The sequence below is a fragment of the Mustelus asterias genome, chromosome 24 (assembly GCF_964213995.1).
Source record: "Mustelus asterias chromosome 24, sMusAst1.hap1.1, whole genome shotgun sequence".
NCBI lineage: Eukaryota > Metazoa > Chordata > Chondrichthyes > Carcharhiniformes > Triakidae > Mustelus > Mustelus asterias.
In genome coordinates, this window is record NC_135824.1 from 55,932,187 (window position 1) to 55,957,994 (window position 25,808).

The 25,808-nt window shown below is 49.5% G+C and overlaps 1 protein-coding gene across 1 annotated transcript in view; it reads right to left on the reverse strand.

Annotated features, from left to right (window-relative positions):
* The window catches only part of LOC144511104 (meiosis initiator protein-like), a 140,074-nt gene that overhangs the window by 93,999 nt on the left and 20,267 nt on the right, over positions 1-25,808 (reverse strand). Inside the window, exons 2-3 of the mRNA XM_078241080.1 lie at positions 17,999-18,063; positions 12,840-12,970 (exon numbers count right to left, since the gene is read on the reverse strand). Coding sequence (XP_078097206.1) covers positions 12,840-12,970; positions 17,999-18,063 — 196 coding nt within the window. The remainder of the gene's footprint in view (positions 1-12,839; positions 12,971-17,998; positions 18,064-25,808) is intronic.

The window sequence follows — 25,808 nt, forward strand, 5'->3', positions numbered from 1 at the left end:
CTCACACACACTCATTCACTCGCACACTCAATCACACACTCACTCACACACTCACCTCACACACTCACACACACACACTCACTCACACTCACTCACACACACACTCCACACACACACTCACTCACACACTCACCTCACACACTCACACTCACTCACACACTCACCTCACACACTCACACACACACACTCACTCACTCACAGACACACTCACTCACACACACTCACACTCACTCACACTCACACACACACACTCACTCACACACTCACACACACTCACTCACTCACACACACACTCACTGACACACTCACCTCACACACACACACTCACTCACACACTCTCACACTCACTCACACTCACTCACTCACACACACTCACTCACACACACTCAGTCACACACTCACTCACTCTCACACACTCACTCACATACTCACACTCACTCACACACTCACTCACACACACTGACACACACTCGCTCACTCACACACACACTCACTCACACACACACTCACTCACACACACTGACACACACTCGCTCACACACACACACTCACACCCACTCACTCACACACACTGACACACACTCACTCACACACACTCACTCACACACTCATACACACTCGCTCACACACACACTCACTCACACACACACTCACACACACTCACCCACACACTCACACACACATACTCACTCACACACTCACCTCACACACTCACCTCACGCACTCACCTCACGCACTCACTACACACACACACTCACACACTCACTCACACACACTCTCACACTCACACACACTCACTCACACACACTCACTCACACACACATACTCACTCACACACTCACCTCACGCACTCACCTCACGCACTCACCTCACGCACTCACCTCACACACACACTCACTCACACACACTCACACACACTCACTCACACACTCACTCACACACACACACACACTCAAATACACACTCACTCACACACACACACTCACACACACACTCAAATACACACACACACACACTCACTCACACACTCACTCACACACACACACTCACACACACACTCACTCACACACACTCACACACAGACTCACTCACACACTCGCTCACACACTCACCTCACACACTCGCTCACACACTCGCTCACACACACACTCACTCACACACACACTCACACACTCACTCACTCACACTCACACTCACTCACACACTCACTCACACACTCACCTCACACACACACTCACTCACACTCACTCACTCACTCACTCACTCACACACTCACCTCACCTCACACACTCACCTCACACACACGCACACACTCACACACTCACTCACACACTCACCTCACACACTCACCTCACACACTCACCTCACACACTCACCTCACACACTCGCTCACACACCTGCTCACACACTCACCTCACACTCGCTCACACACACTCACACACACACTCACACACACACACACACTCACTCACACACAAACTCACTCACACACTCATCTCACACTCACTCACACACACACTCACTCACACACTCATCTCACACACTCACACGCACTCACTCCTTCACACTCACTCACACACTCACACACACACACACTCACTCACACACTCACCTCACACACTCACCTCACACACTCACTCACTCACACTCACTCACACACACACTCACTCGCACTCACTCACTCACACACACTCACTCACACACCCACACTCACACACACACACTCACTCACTCACACACTCACTCACCTCACACACACTCACTCACACAGACTCACCCACACACACTCACACACACACTCACCACACTCACTCACACACACACACTCACTCACACACACTCACTCACACACTCACTCACCTCACACACTCACTCACACTCACTCACACAGACTCACCCACACACACTCACACACTCACTCACACACCCACACTCACTCACACACACACTCACACTCACACACTCACTCAGACACTCACTCACACACTCACCTCACACACTCACCTCACACTCACTCACTCACACCCACACACACACTCACACACACACTCACACTCACTCACACACACACTCACTCACACACACTCATTCACTCTCACACTCAATCACACACTCACTCACACACTCACCTCACACACTCACACACACACACTCACTCACACTCACTCACACACACACTCCACACACACACTCACTCACACACACACTCACTCACACACTCACCTCACACACTCACACTCACTCACACACTCACCTCACACACTCACACACACACACTCACTCACTCACAGACACACTCACTCACACACACTCACACTCACTCACACTCACACACTCACTCACACACTCACACACACTCACTCATACACACACACTCACTGACACACTCACCTCACACACACACACACTCACTCACACACTCTCACACTCACTCACACTCACTCACTCACACACACTCACTCACACACACTCAGTCACACACTCACTCACTCTCACACACTCACTCACATACTCACACTCACTCACACACTCACTAACACACACTGACACACACTCGCTCACTCACACACACACTCACTCACACACACACTCACTCACACACACTGACACACACTCGCTCACACACACACACACACTCACACCCACTCACTCACACACACTGACACACACTCACTCACACACACTCACTCACACACTCATACATACTCGCTCACACACACACTCACTCACACACACACTCACACACACACTCACCCACACACTCACTCACACACACACACTCACTCACACACACACACACACTCACACACACTCACTCACACACACTCACCCACACACACTCATACACACATACTCACTCACACACTCACCTCACGCACTCACCTCACGCACTCACCTCACGCACTCACTACACACACTCACTCACACACACACACACATACTCACTCACACACTCACCTCACGCACTCACCTCACGCACTCACCTCACGCACTCACCTCACACACTCACCTCACGCACTCACCTCACGCACTCACCTCACGCACTCACCTCACACACACACTCACTCACACACTCACTCACACACACACACACTCACTCACACACACTCAAATACACACACTCACACACACACTCAAATACACACTCACACACACACTCACTCACACACTCACTCACACACACACACTCACACACACACTCACTCACACACACTCACACACAGACTCACTCACACACTCGCTCACACACTCACCTCACACACTCGCTCACACACTCGCTCACACACACACTCACTCACACACACACTCACACACTCACTCACACACACACTCACACACTCACTCACACACACACTCACACTCACTCACACACTCACTCACACACTCACCTCACACACACACTCACTCACACTCACTCACTCACTCACACACTCACCTCACCTCACACACTCACCTCACACACACGCACACACTCACACACTCACTCACACCACACACTCACCTCACACACTCACCTCACACACTCACCTCACACACTCGCTCACACACCTGCTCACACACTCACCTCACACTCGCTCACACACACACTCACACACACACACTCACTCACACACAAACTCACTCACACACTCATCTCACACTCACACACACACACACTCACTCACACACTCATCTCACACACTCACACGCACTCACTCCTTCACACTCACTCACACACACACACTCACACACACACTCACTCACACACACTCACACACAGACTCACTCACACACTCGCTCACACACTCACCTCACACACTCACTCACACACACTCACTCACACACACACTCACTCGCACTCACTCACTCACACACACTCACTCACACACCCACACTCACACACACACACACTCACTCACTCACACACTCACTCACCTCACACACACTCACTCACACAGACTCACCCACACACACTCACACACACACTCACCACACTCACTCACACACACACACTCACTCACACACACTCACTCACGCACTCACTCACCTCACACACTCACTCACACTCACTCACACAGACTCACCCACACACACTCACACACTCACTCACACACCCACACTCACTCACACACACACACTCACACACTCACTCACACACTCACTCACACACTCACCCACACTCACTCACTCACACCCACACACACACTCACACACACTCACACTCACTCACACACACACTCACACACACACTCACTCACACACAAACTCACTCACACACTCATCTCACACTCACACACACACACACTCACTCACACACTCATCTCACACACTCACACGCACTCACTCCTTCACACTCACTCACACACTCACACACACACACACTCACTCACACACTCACCTCACACACTCACCTCACACACTCACTCACACACACTCACTCACACACACACTCACTCGCACTCACTCACTCACACACACTCACTCACACACCCACACTCACACACACACACTCACTCACTCACACACTCACTCACCTCACACACACTCACTCACACAGACTCACCCACACACACTCACACACACACTCACACACACACTCCACACACACACTCACTCACACACACACTCACTCACACACTCACCTCACACACTCACACTCACTCACACACTCACCTCACACACTCACACACACACACTCACTCACTCACAGACACACTCACTCACACACACTCACACTCACTCACACTCACACACTCACTCACACACTCACACACACTCACTCATACACACACACTCACTGACACACTCACCTCACACACACACACACTCACTCACACACTCTCACACTCACTCACACTCACTCACTCACACACACTCACTCACACACACTCAGTCACACACTCACTCACTCTCACACACTCACTCACATACTCACACTCACTCACACACTCACTAACACACACTGACACACACTCGCTCACTCACACACACACTCACTCACACACACACTCACTCACACACACTGACACACACTCGCTCACACACACACACACACTCACACCCACTCACTCACACACACTGACACACACTCACTCACACACACTCACTCACACACTCATACATACTCGCTCACACACACACTCACTCACACACACACTCACACACACACTCACCCACACACTCACTCACACACACACACTCACTCACACACACACACACACTCACACACACTCACTCACACACACTCACCCACACACACTCATACACACATACTCACTCACACACTCACCTCACGCACTCACCTCACGCACTCACCTCACGCACTCACTACACACACACACTCACACACTCACTCACACACACTCTCACACTCACACACACTCACTCACACACACACACACATACTCACTCACACACTCACCTCACGCACTCACCTCACGCACTCACCTCACGCACTCACCTCACACACTCACCTCACGCACTCACCTCACGCACTCACCTCACGCACTCACCTCACACACACACTCACTCACACACTCACTCACACACACACACACTCACTCACACACACTCAAATACACACTCACTCACACACACACACTCACACACACACTCAAATACACACTCACACACACACTCACTCACACACTCACTCACACACACACACTCACACACACACTCACTCACACACACTCACACACAGACTCACTCACACACTCGCTCACACACTCACCTCACACACTCGCTCACACACTCGCTCACACACACACTCACTCACACACACACTCACACACTCACTCACACACACACTCACACTCACTCACACACTCACTCACACACTCACCTCACACACACACTCACTCACACTCACTCACTCACTCACCTCACCTCACACACTCACCTCACACACACGCACACACTCACACACTCACTCACACCACACACTCACCTCACACACTCACCTCACACACTCACCTCACACACTCGCTCACACACCTGCTCACACACTCACCTCACACTCGCTCACACACACACTCACACACACACACTCACTCACACACAAACTCACTCACACACTCATCTCACACTCACACACACACACACTCACTCACACACTCATCTCACACACTCACACGCACTCACTCCTTCACACTCACTCACACACACACACTCACACACACACTCACTCACACACACTCACACACAGACTCACTCACACACTCGCTCACACACTCACCTCACACACTCACTCACACACACTCACTCACACACACACTCACTCGCACTCACTCACTCACACACACTCACTCACACACCCACACTCACACACACACACACTCACTCACTCACACACTCACTCACCTCACACACACTCACTCACACAGACTCACCCACACACACTCACACACACACTCACCACACTCACTCACACACACACACTCACTCACACACACTCACTCACGCACTCACTCACCTCACACACTCACTCACACTCACTCACACAGACTCACCCACACACACTCACACACTCACTCACACACCCACACTCACTCACACACACACACTCACACACTCACTCACACACTCACTCACACACTCACCCACACTCACTCACTCACACCCACACACACACTCACACACACTCACACTCACTCACACACACACTCACACACACACTCACTCACACACAAACTCACTCACACACTCATCTCACACTCACACACACACACACTCACTCACACACTCATCTCACACACTCACACGCACTCACTCCTTCACACTCACTCACACACTCACACACACACACACTCACTCACACACTCACCTCACACACTCACCTCACACACTCACTCACACACACTCACTCACACACACACTCACTCGCACTCACTCACTCACACACACTCACTCACACACCCACACTCACACACACACACACTCACTCACTCACACACTCACTCACCTCACACACACTCACTCACACAGACTCACCCACACACACTCACACACACACTCACCACACTCACTCACACACACACACTCACTCACACACACTCACGCACTCACTCACCTCACACACTCACTCACACTCACTCACACAGACTCACCCACACACACTCACACACTCACTCACACACCCACACTCACTCACACACACACACTCACACACACTCACACACTCACTCACACACTCACTCACACACTCACCTCACACACTCACCCACACTCACTCACTCACACCCACACACACACTCACACACACACTCACTCACACACACACTCACACTCACTCACACACACACTCACACACACACTCACACACATTCATTCACTCACACACTCAATCACACACTCACTCACCTCACACACTCACACACACACACTCACTCACACTCACTCACACACACACTCCACACACACACTCACTCACACACTCACTCACTCACACTCACTCACACACACACACTCTCACACACACACTCACACACACTCACTCACTCACTCACACTCACACACACACTCACAGTGATCCTCTACAAACACTGACACACAATTTTTCCTTCAGGATTTAATTGTGTGATGCCTCTTTCCTTTCACTAGGTGGTCCCTTTAAATCTTTGTTTGGTCAATCAGACACATGCCGTTGTTTCTCACTGATCAAGGCATGCAAGGCACCTTTCAGGTACTGCATGTCTGCGCACTGGTGCTGTCTCGCAGGAGCCTTGCCAGGGACCTCTGCATGTAGTGAGATGCCGAGAGAGCCCCTACAAGTACTGACACACTGCCACGCTGATGAAAAGCAGTGTCAGCTTCTGAAAGGCTATCATTACCCAAAAACCAAATATAGAAAGAAGAAAAGTGTAAATTACTGTCGTCAATATGATCCAAGAAAGATCAAAGCGGCTTGAAGACTGTCTTTGGCCCAGTGCCTTGACTCAAGTCTTAACTCGCTTATTTTAAAATCAGTAAATCCCACGACAAAAATAGCAGGATAAGGTCACACAAATGCTTATCTGTTCGTATGACCTGCCTTCAATCCCAGGCCACAGAGCTGAAATTGCTGAGATGCTGAGCTCGCACTTGTCCCATGGCAGTGCCTCTGGAGCAGCGAAGGGCAGCCTAGGAGAGTGAGCGGTCCGGATGTGAGACCCACCTTCCTCTCAATGGGCCGCAAGGCTGAAATCGTTGTTCACTAACCGTGACCCCCATGAGTACACTGAATACACGCCGAACATCATAGAATCCCAGCAGTGCAGGAGGAGGCCATGCAGCCCATCGAGTCTGCACCGACCACAATCCCACCCAGGCCTTATCCCCGTAACCCCACACATTAACCCTGCTAATCCCCCTGACACTAAGGGACAATTGAGCACGGCCAATCCACCTAACCTACACATCTTTGGACTCGAGTAAGGGGCAATTTAGCTTGGGAAATCCACCTAACCTACACATCTTTGGACACTAAGGGGCAATTTAGCACGGCCAATCCATCTAACCTGCACATCTTTGGACACTAAGGGGCAATTTAGCATGGCCAATCCACCTAACCTGCACATCTTTGGACACTAAGGGGCAATTTAGCATGGCCAATCCACCTAACCTGCACATCTTTGGACACTAAGGGGCAATTTAGCATGGCCAATCCACCTAACCCACACATCTTTGGACACTAAGGGGCAATTTAGCATGGCCAATCCACCTAACCCGCACATCTTTGGACACTAAGGGGCAATTTAGCATGGCCAATCCACCTAACCAACACATCTTTGGACACTAAGGGTCAATTTAGCATGGCCAATCCACCTAACGCACACATCTTTGGACATTAAGGGGCAATTTAGCATGGCCAATCCACCTAACCTGCATATCTTTGGACACTAAGGGGCAATTTAGCATGGCCAATCCACCTAACCTGCGGATCTTTGGACACTAAGGGGCAATTTAACATGGCCAATCCACCTAACCTGCACATCTTTGGACACTAAGGGGCAATTTAGCATGGCCAATCCACCTAACCTGCACATCTTTGGACACTAAGGGGCAATTTAACATGGCCAATCCACATTAGTGCACATCTTTGGACACTAAGGGGCAATTTAGCATGGCCAATCCACCTAACCTGCACATCTGTGGACTCTAAAGGGCAATTTAGCATGGCCACTCCACCTAACCCGCATCTCTTTGGACTGTGGGAGAAAACCAGAGCACCCGGAGGAAACCCACGCAGACACAGGGAGAATGTGCAGACTCAACACAGACAGTGACCCGAGGCCGGGAATTGAACGCAGGGTCCCTGGAGCTGTGAGGCAGCAGCGCTAACCACTGTGCCACCGTGCTGCCCTTGATATTTCATGGCGAGTTATAGAAAATGCTTCATCATTTACATATTAATGGAACACTCATCAACTTCAAATGGTTAAAAACAAAAGAAATATTGACACTTTGGATACAGAGGGAGCGCACGGCTCTCACAGTCAGTGTTGTGAGCAATCAGCACACACCTCACTCCACTCGCCCTCGCTTTACGTGCGAATCGCTTCAGCCACACCGGGAGGAAAATAACTACCCGGACGGGAATCAGCGGAATGTGGCTCCCCGCGCCTGGACAACGGCCAACAAAATGTCTGGTTGGGGGCAGCACTCAGAACCCAGATGGACTGAATGCGCCCCCGGCTCCCCCCAAGGCTTCAGATTGCCCCCATCCCAGCTCTAAGGTCTGTGGAGTGCTGTTTGAAAGCCTTCACCTTACCCTAACAAACCCATGCCACCCCCTAGTTTGGGCACTGGGCACAGATTTGGTCGACTGGGCCATCTAATTGCGCTTCCTTAAGTTAGACATTTTCCCGCTCCGTTCGTCTCAAACGTTTTGAGTTGCCGGGACAGATAATGGCAAGGCGAGGGGGGTGGGAGGGGGGTGGGGACGGTGGGGGGGGGGGGGGGGGGGGGAACATCTGCGAGGCATCTGGGACAGCAGTGAATAAAGGTCTATCTCCCTAAGCAATGAGAATTATGGACTGGGAAATAAGCAGTGGACAAACTGAGAAGGAGGGTGAATTCGAGTTGGTGGATTCTATATCAAGTCTCTGCCCAGAAAGGAGAAATAAAGAGAGGGAAAAAAAGGCTGGATTAAGAGTTAGAAAAGGAGGCAGAAAGAAAAAAATTAAAATTAATTGTTAAAATCTCCAATAATTGACTGACTACCTGAAGGAACCAGAGAATCCCTCATAGAATTCCTACAGTGCAGAAGGAGGCCATTCAGCCCATTGAACCTGCACCGACAACAGCCCTATCCCTGTGACTCCCACCTATTTGCCCTGCTGGTTTCCTGACACAAAGGGGCAATTTAGCACGGCCAATCCACCTAACCAGCACGTCTTTCGGACTGTGGGAGGAAACCGGAGCACCCGGAAGAAACCCACGCAGACACGGGGAGAACGCGCACAGACAGTGACCCGAGGCTGGAATCGAACCCGGGTCCCTGGCGCTGTGAGGCAGCAGTGCTAACCCACTGTGCCTTTAACCGTTTAGTTTCTGGATCAGAGAGGTTGATTTAGTCAACAGCAAATATTGCTGCCGGAATACTATCGCCCCGCCCGCCACGGAATTGCAGCGGGCGAGGGACGGACAACGGAAATGTCTGTTGAACCTGGGTGGGGATTTCCGGTCTCGCTCGAGCGGGGCTGTAAAACCCCGCCCCACGTCATTAACAGTCTACTTGTGCTATTAGTTTCCAGATTTAATTTTCTGTGACAGTTTGAGGGGCACAGTAAGAAGTCTCACAGCGCCAGGTTAAAGTCCAACAGATCTATTTGCAATCACGAGCTTTCGGAGCGCTGCTCCTGAAGGAATCATAGAATCCCTCATAGAATTCCTACAGCGCAGAAGGAGGACGTTCAGCCCATCGAAAGCTCGGAGCACTCCTGAAGGGAGCGGCGCTCCGAAAGCTCGTGCTACCAAATAAACCCGTTGGACTTTAACCTGGTGTTGTGAGACTTCTTACTGCGCCCCACCCCAGTCCGACGCCGGCATCTCCACATCAAGTTTAATGGGCAATTAATATCCAAATGCAGCACCTTCCTGGAGCTCATGGGGTGGTGAAGGACATGGTACAGTTTTTCTTGCGAGGTAGACAGTGACTTGTGACGATTCACAACACACGGGTTACCCCTCCCTCTCCACACTGCTGGTCAATTCTGTGTGTTAGTCAATCATAGAATCCTTACAGTGCAGAAGGAGGCCATTTGGCCCATCGAATCTGCACCAACAACAATCCCACCCAGGCCCTATCCCCGTACCCTACTTATGCGCCCCGCTAATGGGGCAGCACAGTGGCACAGTGGTTAGCACTGCTGCCTCACAGTGCCAGGGACCCGGGTTTGATTCTTGGCTTGTGTCACCCTCCTCTGTGTGGAGTTTGCACGTTCTGGGACCCTTGCTGTTTGTCATTTTCATAAATGACCTGGATGAGGAAGTGGAGGGATGGGTTGGTAAGTTCGCCGACGACACGAAGGTTGGTGGGGTTGTGGATAGTCTGGAGGGATGTCAGAAGTTACAGAGGGACATTGATAGGATGCAAGAGTGGGCGGAGAAGTGGCAGATGGACTTCAACCCAGATAAATGTGTAGTGGTCCATTTTGGCAGGTCAAATGGGATGAAGGAGTACAATATAAAGGGAAAGACTCTTAGTGCTGTGGAGGATCAGAAGGACCTTGGGGTCCGGGTGCATAGGACTCTAAAATCGGCCCCCCAGGTGGAGGAGGTGGTTAAGAAGGCGTATGGTGTGCTGGCTTTATCAATCGAGGGATTGAGTTCAGGAGTCCGGGGATAATGATGCAGCTATATAAGACCCTCGTCAGACCCCACTTGGAGTACTGTGCTCAGTTCTGGTTGCCTCATTACAGGAAGGATGTGGAAAAGATTGAAAGGGTGCAGAGGCGATTTACAAGGATGTTGCCTGGATTGAGTGGCATGCCTTATGAGGATAGGCTGAGGGAGCTCGGTCTTTTCTCCTTGGAGAGACGTAGGATGAGAGGAGACCTAATAGAGGTATATAAGATGTTGAGAGGCATAGATCGGTGGACTCTCAGAGGCTTTTTCCCAGGGTGGAAATGGCTGCTACGAGAGGACACAGGTTTAAGGTGCTGGGGTGTAGGTACAGGGGAAATGTTAGGGGGAAGTTTTTCACACAGAGGGTGGTGGGCGAGTGGAATCGGCTGCCATCAGTGGTGGTGGAGGCAAACTCAATAGGGTCTTTTAAGAGACTCCTGGATGAGTACATGGGACTTAATAGGATGGAGGGTTATCGGTAGGCCTAAAAGGTAGGGATATGTTCGGCACAACTTGTGGGGCCGAAGGGCCTGTTTTGTGCTGTAGTTTGCTATGTCTCTATGTTCTCCCCGTGTCTGCGTGGGTTTCCTCCGGGTGCTCTGCCTTCCTCCCACAGTCTGAAAGATGTGCTGGTTAGGTGCATTGACCCGAACAGGCACCAGAGTGTGGCAACTCGGGGAATTTCACAGTAACTTCAATGCAGTGTTAATGCAAGCCTTACTTGTGACTATTAAATAAATAAGCTTAACTTTAATCCCTCTAAGCTATGCATCCCAGGAAACTAAGGGGCAATTTAGCATGGCCAATCAACCCAACCCGCACATCTTTGGACTGTGGGAGAAAACGGAGGAAACCCACGCAGACACGGGGAGAATGTGCAAACTCCACACAGACAGTGACCCGAGCCCGGGAATCAAACCCGGGTCCCTGGCGCTGTGAAGCAGCAGTGCTAACCCACTGCGCTGCCTCAATGTCTTGTGTCATTCACACAACCGTTAACCTTTCGCCAAACATTGGTCCAAACATTTTACCTTTGCTTCCGGCGATGCTGTAGAGGCGACAGTTTAATTTTCTGGCTATCTGGTGTCAGCGGGTCCCTGTCATTCAAAGCCAGGACGTCCCGGCCTGTTGGAATCTCTGCGTTTTGCTCCAAGTCCCAATCCTGCAGTTGGTTAAAATGTGAATGAATCCATCAGGGAAACATTGATCAGAATCGTATCTCTGCGGCCCGTCATTAGGGGCAGTGACAACGACCTCCGAGGGGGGGGGGGAGGCATACGAACAAGCGAATTTCCCGGCAAATCCTTTAAGGGAAAGCTAATGTCTAAATGGGTAAACAGATTGGAATGACCACAAGTCACAAGGATCAGAAAGGTCCCAGAGATGGCAGCATGTGGTTAGTTAGAATGTGGAACTCGCTACCATAGGGAGTAGCTGAGCTGAACAGTATAAAATGGAAGAGTTATGTAAGGGAGGAGAAGGATCAAGTGGAAAATTAACTTCAGCACACAGTGGTTGGACCCAATTTTGATTTCATTTGATTTATTATTGTCATGTATGAGCATACGGTGAAAAGTATTGTTTCTTGCGCACTATACAGACAAAGCATACCGTTCATAGAGAAGGAAACGAGAGAGTGCAGAATGTAGTGTTATAATCATAGCTCGGGTGTAGAGAAAGATCAACTTAGTTTCTTGCACGCTGTACAAACATACCGTTCATAGAGTACATGGGGAGAAGGAAAGGAGAGGATGCAGAATGTAGTGTTACAGTCATAGCGAGGGTGTAAAGATCAACTTAGTGCGAGGTAGGTCCATTCAAAAGTCTGATGGCAGCAGGGAAGAAGCTGTTCTTGAGTCGGTTGGTACGTGTCCTCAGAGTTTTGTATCTTTTTCCCGAAGGAAGAAGGTGGAAGAGAGAATGTCTGGGGTGCGTGGGGTTCTTGATTATGCTGGCTGCTTTGCCAAGGCAGCGGGAAGTGTAGACAGAGTCAATGGATGGGAGGCTAGTTTGAGTGATGGACTGGGCTTCGTTCACGACCCTTTGTAGTTTCTTGCGGTCTTGGGCAGAGCAGGAGCCCATACCAAGCTGTGATACAACCAGAAAGAATGCTTTCTATGGTACATCTGTAAAAGCTGGTGACATGCCAAATTTCCTTAGTCTTCTGAGAAAGTAGAGGCGTTGGTGGGTTTTCTTAACTATAGTGTCGGCATGGGGGGACCAGGACAGGTGATCTGGACACCTAAAAACTTGAAGCTTTCGACCATTTCTACTTTGTCCCCTTTGACAGGGGCATGTTCTCCACTACGTTTCCTGAAGTCGATGACAATCTCCTTCGTTTTGTTGACATTGAGGGAAAGATTATTGTTGCCGCACCAGTTCACCAGATTCTCTATCTCATTCCTATACTCTGCCTCGTCATTGTTGGAGATCCGACCCACTATGGTGGTGTCGTCAGCAAACTTGAAAATCGAGTTGGAGGGGAATGTGGCCCCACAGTCAGAGGTGTATAAGGAGCCAATGGCCTGTTTCCGTGACGTATCAGGACTTCAGCATAATTGCGCCCAGTCCTGATCCGTCTCTCTCTGGGGAGGTGTGAGTGCATTCAGAAATTGAGTACTGGGGCAGGAATGGGTTTGACCATGATGCTTCTGTCTCTTTCCCACCCCAGTGTCCCACCCGCCCCCTCCCCAATCACCATTTTTAATAACCAAAAGAGAAAATGGTGGGAAATCTCAGCAGGTCTGGGCAGCATCTGTAAGGAGAGAAAAGGGCTGACGTTTCGAGTCCAGATGACCCTTCGTAGAGGCTGTGGAGCTTTGACAAAGGGTCATCTGGACTCGAAACGTCAGCTCTTTTCTTTCCTCACAGAAGCTGAGATTTTCCAGCATTTCCTCTTTTGGTTTCAGATTCCGGTATCTGCAGTAATTTGCCTTTAATCGACCACTTTTAATCGCCAGGCAGCTCACTGACCACTGGAGAAGGTGCTCGGACAGTGAGCTCTGCGTTCTAACTAACTACCTTCTGCATCTCGGGGAGGCTTTCTGGCCCTTGCTCCGAGCACCCAACTGGAACCGTATCCCCACAATAGAACAAAGAACAATACAGCACAGGAACAGGCCCTTCGGCCCTCCAAGCCCGCGCCGCTCCCTGGTCCAAACTAGACCATTCTTTTGTATCCCTCCATTCCCACTCCGTTCATGTGGCTATCTAGATAAGTCTTAAACGTTCCCAGTGTGTCCGCCTCCACCACCTTGCCCGGCAGCGCATTCCAGGCCCCCACCACCCTCTGTGTAAAATACGTCCTTCTGATATCTGTGTTAAACCTCCCCCCCACCTCACCTTGAACCTATGACCCCTCGTGAACGTCACCACTGACCTGGGAAAAAGCTTCACCCTATCTATGCCTTTCATAATTTTATACACCTCTATTAGGTCACCCCTCATCCTCCGTCTTTCCAGTGAGAACAACCCCAGTTTACCCAATCTCTCCTCATAACTAAGCCCCTCCATACAAGGCAACATCCTGGTAAACCTCCTCTGCACTCTCTCTAAAGCCTCCACGTCCTTCTGGTAGTGTGGCGACCAGAACTGGACGCAGTATTCCAAATGCGGCCGAACCAATGTTCTATACAACTGCAACATCAGACCCCAACTTTTATACTCTATGCCACATCTTATAAAGGCAAGCATGCCATATGCCTTATTCACTACCTTCTCCACCTGTGACGTCACCTTCAAGGATCTGTGGACTTGCACACCCAGGTCCCTCTGCGTATCTACACCCTTTATGGTTCTGCCATTTATCGTATAGCTCCCCCCTACGTTAGTTCTACCAAAATGCATCACTTCGCATTTATCAGGATTGAACTCCATCTGCCATTTCTTTGCTCAAATTTCCAGCCTATCTATATCCTTCTGTAGCCTCTGACAATGTTCCTCACTATCTGCAAGTCCAGCCAATTTCGTGTCGTCCACAAACTTACTGATCACCCCAGTTACACCTTCTTCCAGATTGTTTATATAAATCACAAACAGCAGAGGTCCCAATACAGAGCCCTGCGGAACACCACTAGTCACAGGCCTCCAGCCGGAAAAAGACCCTTCCACTACCACCCTCTGTCTTCTATGACCAAGCCAGTTCTCCATCCATCTAGCCACCTCCCCCTTTATCCCATGAGATCCAACCTTTTGCACCAACCTACCATGAGGGACTTTGTCAAACGCTTTACTAAAGTCCATATAGATGACATCCACGGCCCTTCCCTCGTCAACCATTCTAGTCACTTCTTCAAAAAACTCCACCAGGTTAGTGAGGCATGACCTCCCTCTCACAAAACCATGCTGACTATTGTTAATGAGTTTATTCCTTTCTAAATGCGCATACATCCTATCTCTAAGAATCCTCTCCAACAACTTCCCGACCACGGACGTCGATAGTCAGTGGAGGAGGAGGGGAAGGAAACTGCAAAGTGAAAGAGCAAGTGAGAAAGATTGTGAATGTTTGGATCACCGATCATTTCCAATATCTACTTCCAAAGGTGCTGGTGAGGCCACACCTGGAGTACTGTGTACAGTTTTGGTCTCCTCACTTGAGAAAGGATATACTGGCACCGGAGGGGGTGCAGAGGAGATTCACTAGGTTGATTCCGCAGTTGAGAGGGTTGGCTTATGGGGAGAGACTGAATAGACTGGGGCTATACTCATTGGAATTCAGAAGAATGAGGGGAGATCTGATAGAAATCTATAAGATTATGAAGGGAAGAGATAAGATAGAAGCAGGGAAGTTGTTTCCACTGGCGGGTGAAACTAGAACTAGGGGGCATGGCCTCAAAATATGGGGAAGCAGATTTAGGACTGAGTTGAGGAGGAACCTCTTCACCCAAAGGGTTGTGAATCTGTGGAATTCCCTGCCCAGTGAAGCAGTTGAGGCTACCTCATTGAATGTCTTTAAGGCAAGGATAGATAAATTTTTGAACAGTAAAGGAATTAAGGGTTACGGTGAGCGGGCGGGTAAGTGGAGCTGAGTCCACGAAAAGATCAGCCATGATCTTATTGAATGGTGGAGCAGGCTCAAGAGGCCAGATGGCCTACTCCTGCTCCTAGTTCTTATGTTCCCCTTATTGTAAATACAGTACCTGCTCTAATTTGCGCCATTTGGTAATAACCACTCATATGTCATACATAGAACATCTGGGCCCCTAACGTCTGAGCTCTGGGGTATCGTAACTGGGGGGGTTCACCCCACATTTGTGTTGGGGACTGCCCCTCCACACGCCCCCCCCCCCCCCCCCCCGAAAAGTCCCCAGTTAAGATTTGGACGGCAAGTGTCTAGGAAGTTCAAACTTCTGTTTAAGCTATGCAATGAGGACCATTCAAAAGTAATATATAATCGATAAACTTCAAATGGTTCCAATTGCCTTCCAGCAATAGTTACCCAGAAATGGCACAGTGGTTAGCACTGCTGCCTCACAGCGCCAGGGGCCCAGGTTCGATTCCCGGCTTGGGTCACTGTCTGTGTGGAGTTTGCACGTTCTCCCTGTGTCTGCGTGGGTTTCCTCCCATGGTCCAAAGGTGTGTGGGTTATTTATTTATTAGTGCCACAAGTAGGCTTACATTAACACTGCAATGAAGCTACTGTGAAAATCCCCTAGTCGCCACACTCCGGCGCCTGTTCGGGTACACTGAGGGAGAATTTAGCACGGCCAATGAACCCTAACCAGCACGTCTTTCAGACTGTGGGAGGAAACTGGGGTACCCCGAGGAAACCCACGCAGACACCGGGGAGAACGTGCAGACTCTGCACAGACGTTGACCCGAGCTGGGAATCGAACCCGGGTCCCTGGCGTTGTGAGGCCGCTGTGCTAACCCACTTTGCCCACCATGCCACCCCATAGAGTACATAGGGGAGCAGGAAAGGAGAGGGTGCAGAGTGTAGTGCTACAGTCACAACTAGGGTGCAGAGAAAGATCAGCTGAATATAAGATAGGTCCATTGGGTTGATTGGCCATGCTAAATTGACCCTAGTGTCAGGGGGATTAGCTAAAGTAAATGTGTGGGGTTACGGGGGTAGGGCCTGGGTGGGATTGTGGTCGGTGCAGACTTGATGGGCTGAATGGCCTCCTTCTGCACTGTAGGGTCCTCTGATTCAAAGCGGTGAGGATGCCAGAAGGAGCAAGAGGACACTTACCTCCACCTTTTGTTTCACTTCAAATAAGGTGGCCATTATTCTTTTTCTCTTTATCCTAAAACATCCTGTAAGCAGACAAAGAAGATTATTTCCAAACCACTATACATTGCTTTGCTTATTTTTTAAACTTTAGATCATTGTATATTATTTCTCTCTTGCTTTGGAATAGTAGAACATTCAGCCCCTTAATCACCCCCCGCCCCCCCTCCCAACCCACCCTCCACCACCCCCCCAGAGCACCCACTTACGACCTCAGGACGTCCCAAAGACGTTCGCAACCGATGCTGCACTTTCGAAATGCTGTATTGTCAGAACTTGCTACCAATTTGTGGACAGCAAGCTCTTACCGATCTTTAGGGATGCACCATAGAAAGCATCCTTTCTGGATATACCGCAGCTGGGTATGGCCCCTGCTCTGCCCAAGACCGCGAGAAACTATAAAGGGTCGTGAACGAAGCCCAGTCCCATCGCGCAAACCAGCCTCCCGTCCTCTGATTCCGTCTACACTTCCCGCTGCCTCGGAAAAGCAGCCAGCATAATTAAGGACCCCCCACACCCCACACACACACCCTGGACATACTCTCTTCCACCTTGTTCCATCGGGAAAAAGATACAAAAGTCTGAAAATACATACCAACCAGCTCAAGAACAATTTCTTCCCGGCAGCCATCAGACCTTTGAATGGACCTATCTTATATTAAGCTGATCTTTCTCTGCACCCTAGCTATGACTGTAACACTATATTCTGCACCCTCTCCTTTCCTTCTCCCCTATGTACTCTGTGAACGGTATGCTTTGTCTGTATAGCGCGCAAGAAACAATACTTTTCACTGTATCCCAATACATGTGACAATAATAAATCAAATCAAATCAATCCATTTTTATGATGTTGAGTTGAGGGATCAATAGTGGCCAGCACACCGGGGACAACTCCCCTGATTTGATTTGATTTATTATTGTCACACGTTTTAGCATACAGTGAAAAGTATTGTTTCTTGCGCGCTATACAGACAAAACGTACCGTTCATAGAGAAGGAAAGGAGAGGGTGCAGAATGTAGTGTTACAGTCATAGCTAGGGTGTAGAGAAAGATCAACTTAATGCGAGGTAAGTCCATTCAAAAGTCTGACAGCAGCAGGGAAGAAGCTGTTCTTGAGTCGGTTGGTACGTGACCTCAGACTTTTGTATCTTTTTCCCGAAGGAAGAAGGTGGAAGAATGTCCGGGGTGCGTGGGGTCCTTGATTATGCCGGCTGCTTTGCCGAGGCAGCGGGAAGTGTAGACAGAGTCAATGGATGGGAGGCTGGTTTGCGTGATGGATTGGGCTACGTTCACGGCCTTTTGTAGTTCCTTGCGGTCTTGGGCAGAGCAGGAGCCCCATACCAAGCTGTGATACAACCAGAAAGAATGCTTTCTATGGTGCATTTGTAAACGTTGGTGAGAGTCGTAGCTGACATGCCAAATTTCCTTAGCTTCCTGAGAAAGTAGAGGTGTTGGTGGGCTTCTTCAAGTGCTTCCCCTGCTCTTCTTCAAGTGTTATGAGGTATTTTTTGTCCCCATGATGAGGCAGATGGGGCCTTGGCTTAATCTGAAAGATAGTACCTCTGACAGTGCAGCCCTCTCTCAGTACTGTACTGGAGTGTCAGTCTGTGTACTTGTGTCCAAGTCCTGGAACTGGGATCATGGTTGATCTAATGATAAACTCTACCCATTTGCATTATGGGGGTCGGTCGGTTTGTGATTCGGAGCAACCCCAACTATATGGGTTCAATTCCCGTACCAGCAAGCCCCACTTTGTCCCTCGCCTGAGGTGTGGTGACCAATCAGGTTTTATGGACCAAGTTTTGGAAAATGGGATTAGAATGTTTATTTATTAGTGTCACAAGTAAGGCTTACATTAACAGTGCAATGAAGTTACTGTGAAAATCCCCTAGTCGCCACACTCCGGCGCCTGTTCGGGTACACTGAGCGAGAATTTAGCAATGACAATGCACCCTAACCCGCACGTCTTTCGGATTGTGGGAGGAAACCTGAGCACCCGGAGGAAACCCACGCGGACATGGGGAGAATGTGCAGACTCCGCACAGACAGTGACTCAAGCCGGGAGCCGAACCCGGGTCCCTGGCGCTGTGAGGCAGCGGTGCTAACCACCGTGGATGAGTGCTTGAAGCTGGCACAGACACGATGGGCTGAGGGGCCTCTTTCTGTGCTTTAAAAAAATTCTAAGACTCTAAATCACCACCAGTGAGCTCTCTCTGAAAAGGAGAGCAGCCTGTGGCTCTTTGGGACTTTAGTGACTTTCAGAGTTGCCTTAACTCCACATCTTGACATCTCTTTCATTTGTTGTTTTTTTTTAAACACCAAACTTTTTAGATGACCGACCAGAGACGCCCTGCGGTCCCTCAAGGAGGGAAAATCAAAAGGCCAGCTCTCTTAGCTTAGAGATTGTATTGAGTTGATCTTTCTCTACACCCTAGCTAAGACTGTAACTACATTCTGCACCCTCATGTTTTTGAGGAAGAGAAGGTGTTACAGGCTAATAGGCTGGAGGAAATAGATGTTCGGAGGGAGGATGTCGTGGCAGTTTTGAATAAACTGAAGGTCGATAAGTCCCCTGGGCCTGATGAAATGTATCCTAGGATTCTTTGGGAGGCAAGGGATGAGATTGCAGAGCCTTTGGCTTTGATCTTTGGGTCCTCGCTGTCCACGGGGATGGTGCCAGAGGACTGGAGAATGGCGAATGTTGTTCCTCTGTTTAAGAAAGGGAATAGAAATGACCCTGGTAATTATAGACCGGTTAGTCTTACTTCGGTGGTTGGTAAATTGATGGAAAAGGTCCTTAGAGATGGGATTTACGACCATTTAGAAAGGTGCGGATTAATCCGGGATAGTCAGCACGGATTCGTGAAGGGCAAGTCGTGCCTCACAAATTTGATTGAATTTTTTGAGGAGGTAACTAAGTGTGTTGATGAAGGTAGGGCAGTTGATGTCATATACATGGATTTTAGTAAGGCGTTTGATAAGGTCCCCCATGGTCGGCTTATGATGAAAGTGAGGAGGTGTGGGATAGAGGGAAAGTTGGCCGATCGGATAGGTAACTGGCTGTCTGATCGAAGACAGAGGGTGGTGGTGGATGGAAAATTTTCGGATTGGAGGCAGGTTGCTAGCGGAGTGCCGCAGGGATCAGTGCTTGGTCCTCTGCTCTTTGTGATTTTTATTAATGACTTAGAGGAGGGGGCTGAAGGGTGGATCAGTAAATTTGCTGATGACACCAAGATTGGTGGAGTAGTGGATGAGGTGGAGGGCTGTTGTAGGCTGCAAAGAGACATAGATAGGATGCAAAGCTGGGCTGAAAAATGGCAAATGGAGTTTAACCCTGATAAATGTGAGGTGATTCATTTTGGTAGGACTAATTTAAATGTGGATTACAGGGTCAAAGGTAGGGTTCTGAAGACTGTGGAGGAACAGAGAGATCTTGGGGTTCATATCCACAGATCTCTAAAGGTTGCCACTCAAGTGGATAGAGCTGTGAAGAAGGCCTATAGTGTGTTAGCTTTTATTAACAGGGGGTTGGAGTTTAAGAGCCGTGGGGTTATGCTGCAACAGTACAGGACCTTGGTGAGACCACATTTGGAATATTGTGTGCAGTTCTGGTCACCTCACTATAAGAAGGATGTGGAAGCACTGGAAAGAGTGCAGAGGAGATTTACCAGGATGCTGCCTGGTTTGGAGGGTAGGTCTTATGAGGAAAGGTTGAGGGAGCTAGGGCTGTTCTCTCTGGAGCGGAGGAGGCTGAGGGGAGACTTAATAGAGGTTTATAAAATGATGAAGGGGATAGATAGAGTGAACGTTCAAAGACTATTTCCTCGGGTAGATGGAGCTATTACAAGGGGGCATAACTATAGGGTTCGTGGTGGGAGATACAGGAAGGATATCAGAGGTAGGTTCTTTACGCAGAGAGTGGTTGGGGTGTGGAATGGACTGCCTGCAGTGATAGTGGAGTCAGACACTTTAGGAACATTTAAGCGGTTATTGGATAGGCACATGGAGCACACCAGGATGATAGGGAGTGGGATAGCTTGATCTTGGTTTCAGATAAAGCTCGGCACAACATCGTGGGCCGAAGGGCCTGTTCTGTGCTGTACTGTTCTATGTTCTCCTTTCCTTCTCCCCAATGTACTCTATGAACGGTATGCTTTGTCTGAATAGCGCACAAGAAACAATACGTTTCACTGTATCCCAATACATCTGATAATAATAAATCAAACCAAATCAAAAATGATTCCTCGCACCATCTAATTTCTTCTAGACTTATCCAGACTTGAAACGTTGGCTCTATCCTCTCTCCACAGGTACTGTCAGACCTGCTGAGGTTTTCCAACATTTTCTGTTTTTGTTTCAGATTCCAGCATCCTTCGTATTTTGCCTTTGGCCTGTGTTTACCTGTCTTTTGTCTCCCTCACTTTTTGAATAAAGGCATTATGGTGGTCTGTTCCGGCATTCGTTTTGATCATGACTGATCATCGAATTCAATATCCTGATTCCCCCCTTCCCCCCACCATATCCCTTTGTCCCTTTAGCCCCAAGAGCTACATCTAATTTCTTCTTGAAATCAAACCGCGTTTTGGCCTCAACTACTTTCTGCGGTCGTGAATTCCACACTCTCTGGGTGACGAGGGGTTACAATGCCAGGACCCGAGGACTCAGAGTCCACCGCCACCACACGCAAGCGAATATCTTTTTTGTGTGGTGAGCAATTTTCTTATGGTTCAGACCCTAAATGATCATTTTTGCTGCCTCGGTTTGCAGGATTTCAGTGGTGGCTGGCAAGTCGCACTACATACTTTTCATTTCCAGGGGGCACTAACTCAACAGAGAATGCAAGTGTTTAGCAGGCCAGGCAACAACTGTGCAGAGCGCAGACAATTCAATCATAGAATCATAGAAACCCTACAGTGCAGAAGGAGGCCATTCGGCCCACCGAGTCTGCACTGACAACAATCCCACCCAGGGCCTATCCCTATCCCCCCAACATATTTACCCCGCTAATGTCTCTAACCTGCGCATCCCGGGACTCTAAGGGGCAATTAAGCATGGCCAATCAACCTAACCTGCACATCTTTGGACCCTTAGGGGCAATTTAGCATGGCCAATCCACCTAACCCGCACATCTTTGGACACTAAGGGGCAATTTAGCATGACCAATCCACCTGCACGTCTTTCGGACTGTGGGAGGAAACTGGAGCGCCCGGAGAAAATCCACGCAGACACGGGGAGAACGTGCAGACTCCACACAGACAGTGACCCAAGCCGGGAATTGAACCTGGGTCCCTGGCACAGTGCTAACCACTGTGCCACCATGCTGCCCTTCATCGTCACGGTGTTTGTTTTCAGGGTCCAGGCATGAAATGTGAATTTGTTTGTTGTGGCAACTTTGCAGAAAAATATAACAAGTGGAGCAAAATATAGCTCAGGTAATACTGACATTTGATTGGGTGTAAAAATTGAGAGAGGTGGATAGTCAGCGAGACCTTGGTGTCCTCGTGCATCAGTCGCCAAAAGTAAGCGCGCAGGTACAGCAGGCAGTAAAAAGTTTATTATTTATTTATCACAATAATACATTAACGCTGCAATGAAGTTACTGTGAAATTCCCCCAGTCGCCACAGTCTGGCATCTGTTCGGGTCAATGCACCCTAACCAGCACATCTTTCAGACTGTGGGAGGAAACCGGAGCACCCGGAGGAAACCCACGCAGACACGGGGAGAACGTGCAAACTCCACACAGTGACCCAAGCCGGGAATCGAACCTGGGTCTCTGGTGCTGTGAAGCAGCAGTGCTAACCACTGTGCCACCGTGCCGCCCAGAAGAAGGCAAATGGTGAGAGGATTTGAGTACAGGAATAGGGATGTTTTGCTGCAATTGTACAGGGCGTTGGTGAGGCCACACCTGGACTATTGTGTGCAGTTTTGGTGTCTTTATCTGAGGAAGGATGTCCTTGCTATAAAGGGAGCGCAGTGAAGCTTTACCAGGCTGATTCCTGGGGTGGCAGGTCTGTCATATGAGGAGAGACTAAGTCAGTTAGGATTATATTCACTGGAGTTTAGATGAGCAAGAGGGGATCTCATAGAAACTTATAAAATTCTAACAGGGTTAGACAGGGTAGATGCAGAAAGAATGTTCCCGATGGTGGGGGGAATCCAGAGCTAGGGGTCATAGTTTGAGGATAAGTTTGAGGATAGTTTTAGGACTGAGGTGAGGAGAAATTTCTTCACCCAGAGGGTGGTGAATGTGTGGAATTCACTCCCACAGACAGTGGTTGAGGCCAAAACATTGTCTTATTTCAAGAAGAAATTAGCTATAGCTCTTGGGGCTAAAGGGATCCAGGGATATTGGGGGGAAGGGGGGGATCAGGATATTGAATTTGATGATCAGCCATGATCAAAACGAATGGCGGAGCAGGCTCGAAGGGCCGAATGGCCTCCTCCTGCTTCTAGTTTCTATATTTTTGTAACCCGGTTAAAAATTACCCAGTGAAAAATAAGCAGCTCAGCATGTGGCAAGCTGGGCACAGAGTCCCATCTGGCTGCATCCTGTTGGGACATGACTAAGAAAGACCTTCCAATAGTCCCCGCTTGATATAGGTCTCAATTTAACAAAAATCATTCACACAAACGTGAGCAATTTGATCAGGTCTGATTGAGGAGCGTGCAGCGAATGATCAGGTTATAGATTTAGAAGGATGAGGGAGAGATCTCATTGAAACTTACCGGAGGAAACCCACACAGACACGGGGAGAACGTGCAGACTCCACACAGACAGTGACCCAAGCCGGGAATCGAACCCAGGTCCTTGGCGCTGTGAGGCCGCAGTGCTAATCACTGCGCCACCGTGCTGCCCGTGGGGATAGGGGGTCATAGGGCTCATGCCTCCCATCAAACTGGGAAAGTTGACACACAGTGAGTCTCCAGCCGAGTTTGATTCACACAGACAAATCCAGGGTTAATCAGCAAAGAATGTCCATTTCATAATGAGACTGGGGCCAGCCTCAGGGCAAAATCCTTCCCCATCCGACTCGAAACTCGGAAAGGAGAAGCTCAAACGTTGGGGGGGACGCGGGGCGGGGGGGGGATGCAGGGGAGGCAAGTGGAGTGGGACTAATTGGATAGCTCTTTCACAGCGCTAGCACAGGGGTGACGGGTGGAAGGGCCTCCTCCTCCTTCCATGCTGTAGATTCGAAGCTTTGGTTGGTAATGGAGTGGCGGCACAATTTCAGTTTCTCTTTCAGATTTCTGACATTTACGAGCTTTATTCCAACACCCCCCCCCCCCCCACCCCCCACCCCCTCCTCCACCAGCATCAAGAGCTCAGGTTTCATTGTGAACCGCTCCCCCTCCAACCCAGTTCCTGAGGACACAACTTAATTCCGACATGGATTTCACCATTGGTTTAACTGACACTGGAAAATAATGCAATCCCACGCAATTAAATTCTCAACCGAAGGTTGCCCAAGCCATAGAATCCCTACAGTGCAGAAGGAGGCCATTTGGCCCATCGTGTCTGCACCGTCTCTCTGATAGGGAATCTTACCCAGGATCTATCCCTGCGACTCCACATATTTACCCCGCTAATCCCCCTAACCTACACATCTTTGGACGCTAAGGGGCAATTTAGCATGACTAACCCCCCTAACCTGCTCATCTTTGGACACTAAGGGGCAATTTAGCATGACTAATCCCCCTAACCTGCTCATCTTTGGACACTAAGGGGCAATTTAGCATAGCCAATCCACCTAACCTGCACATCTTTGGGCA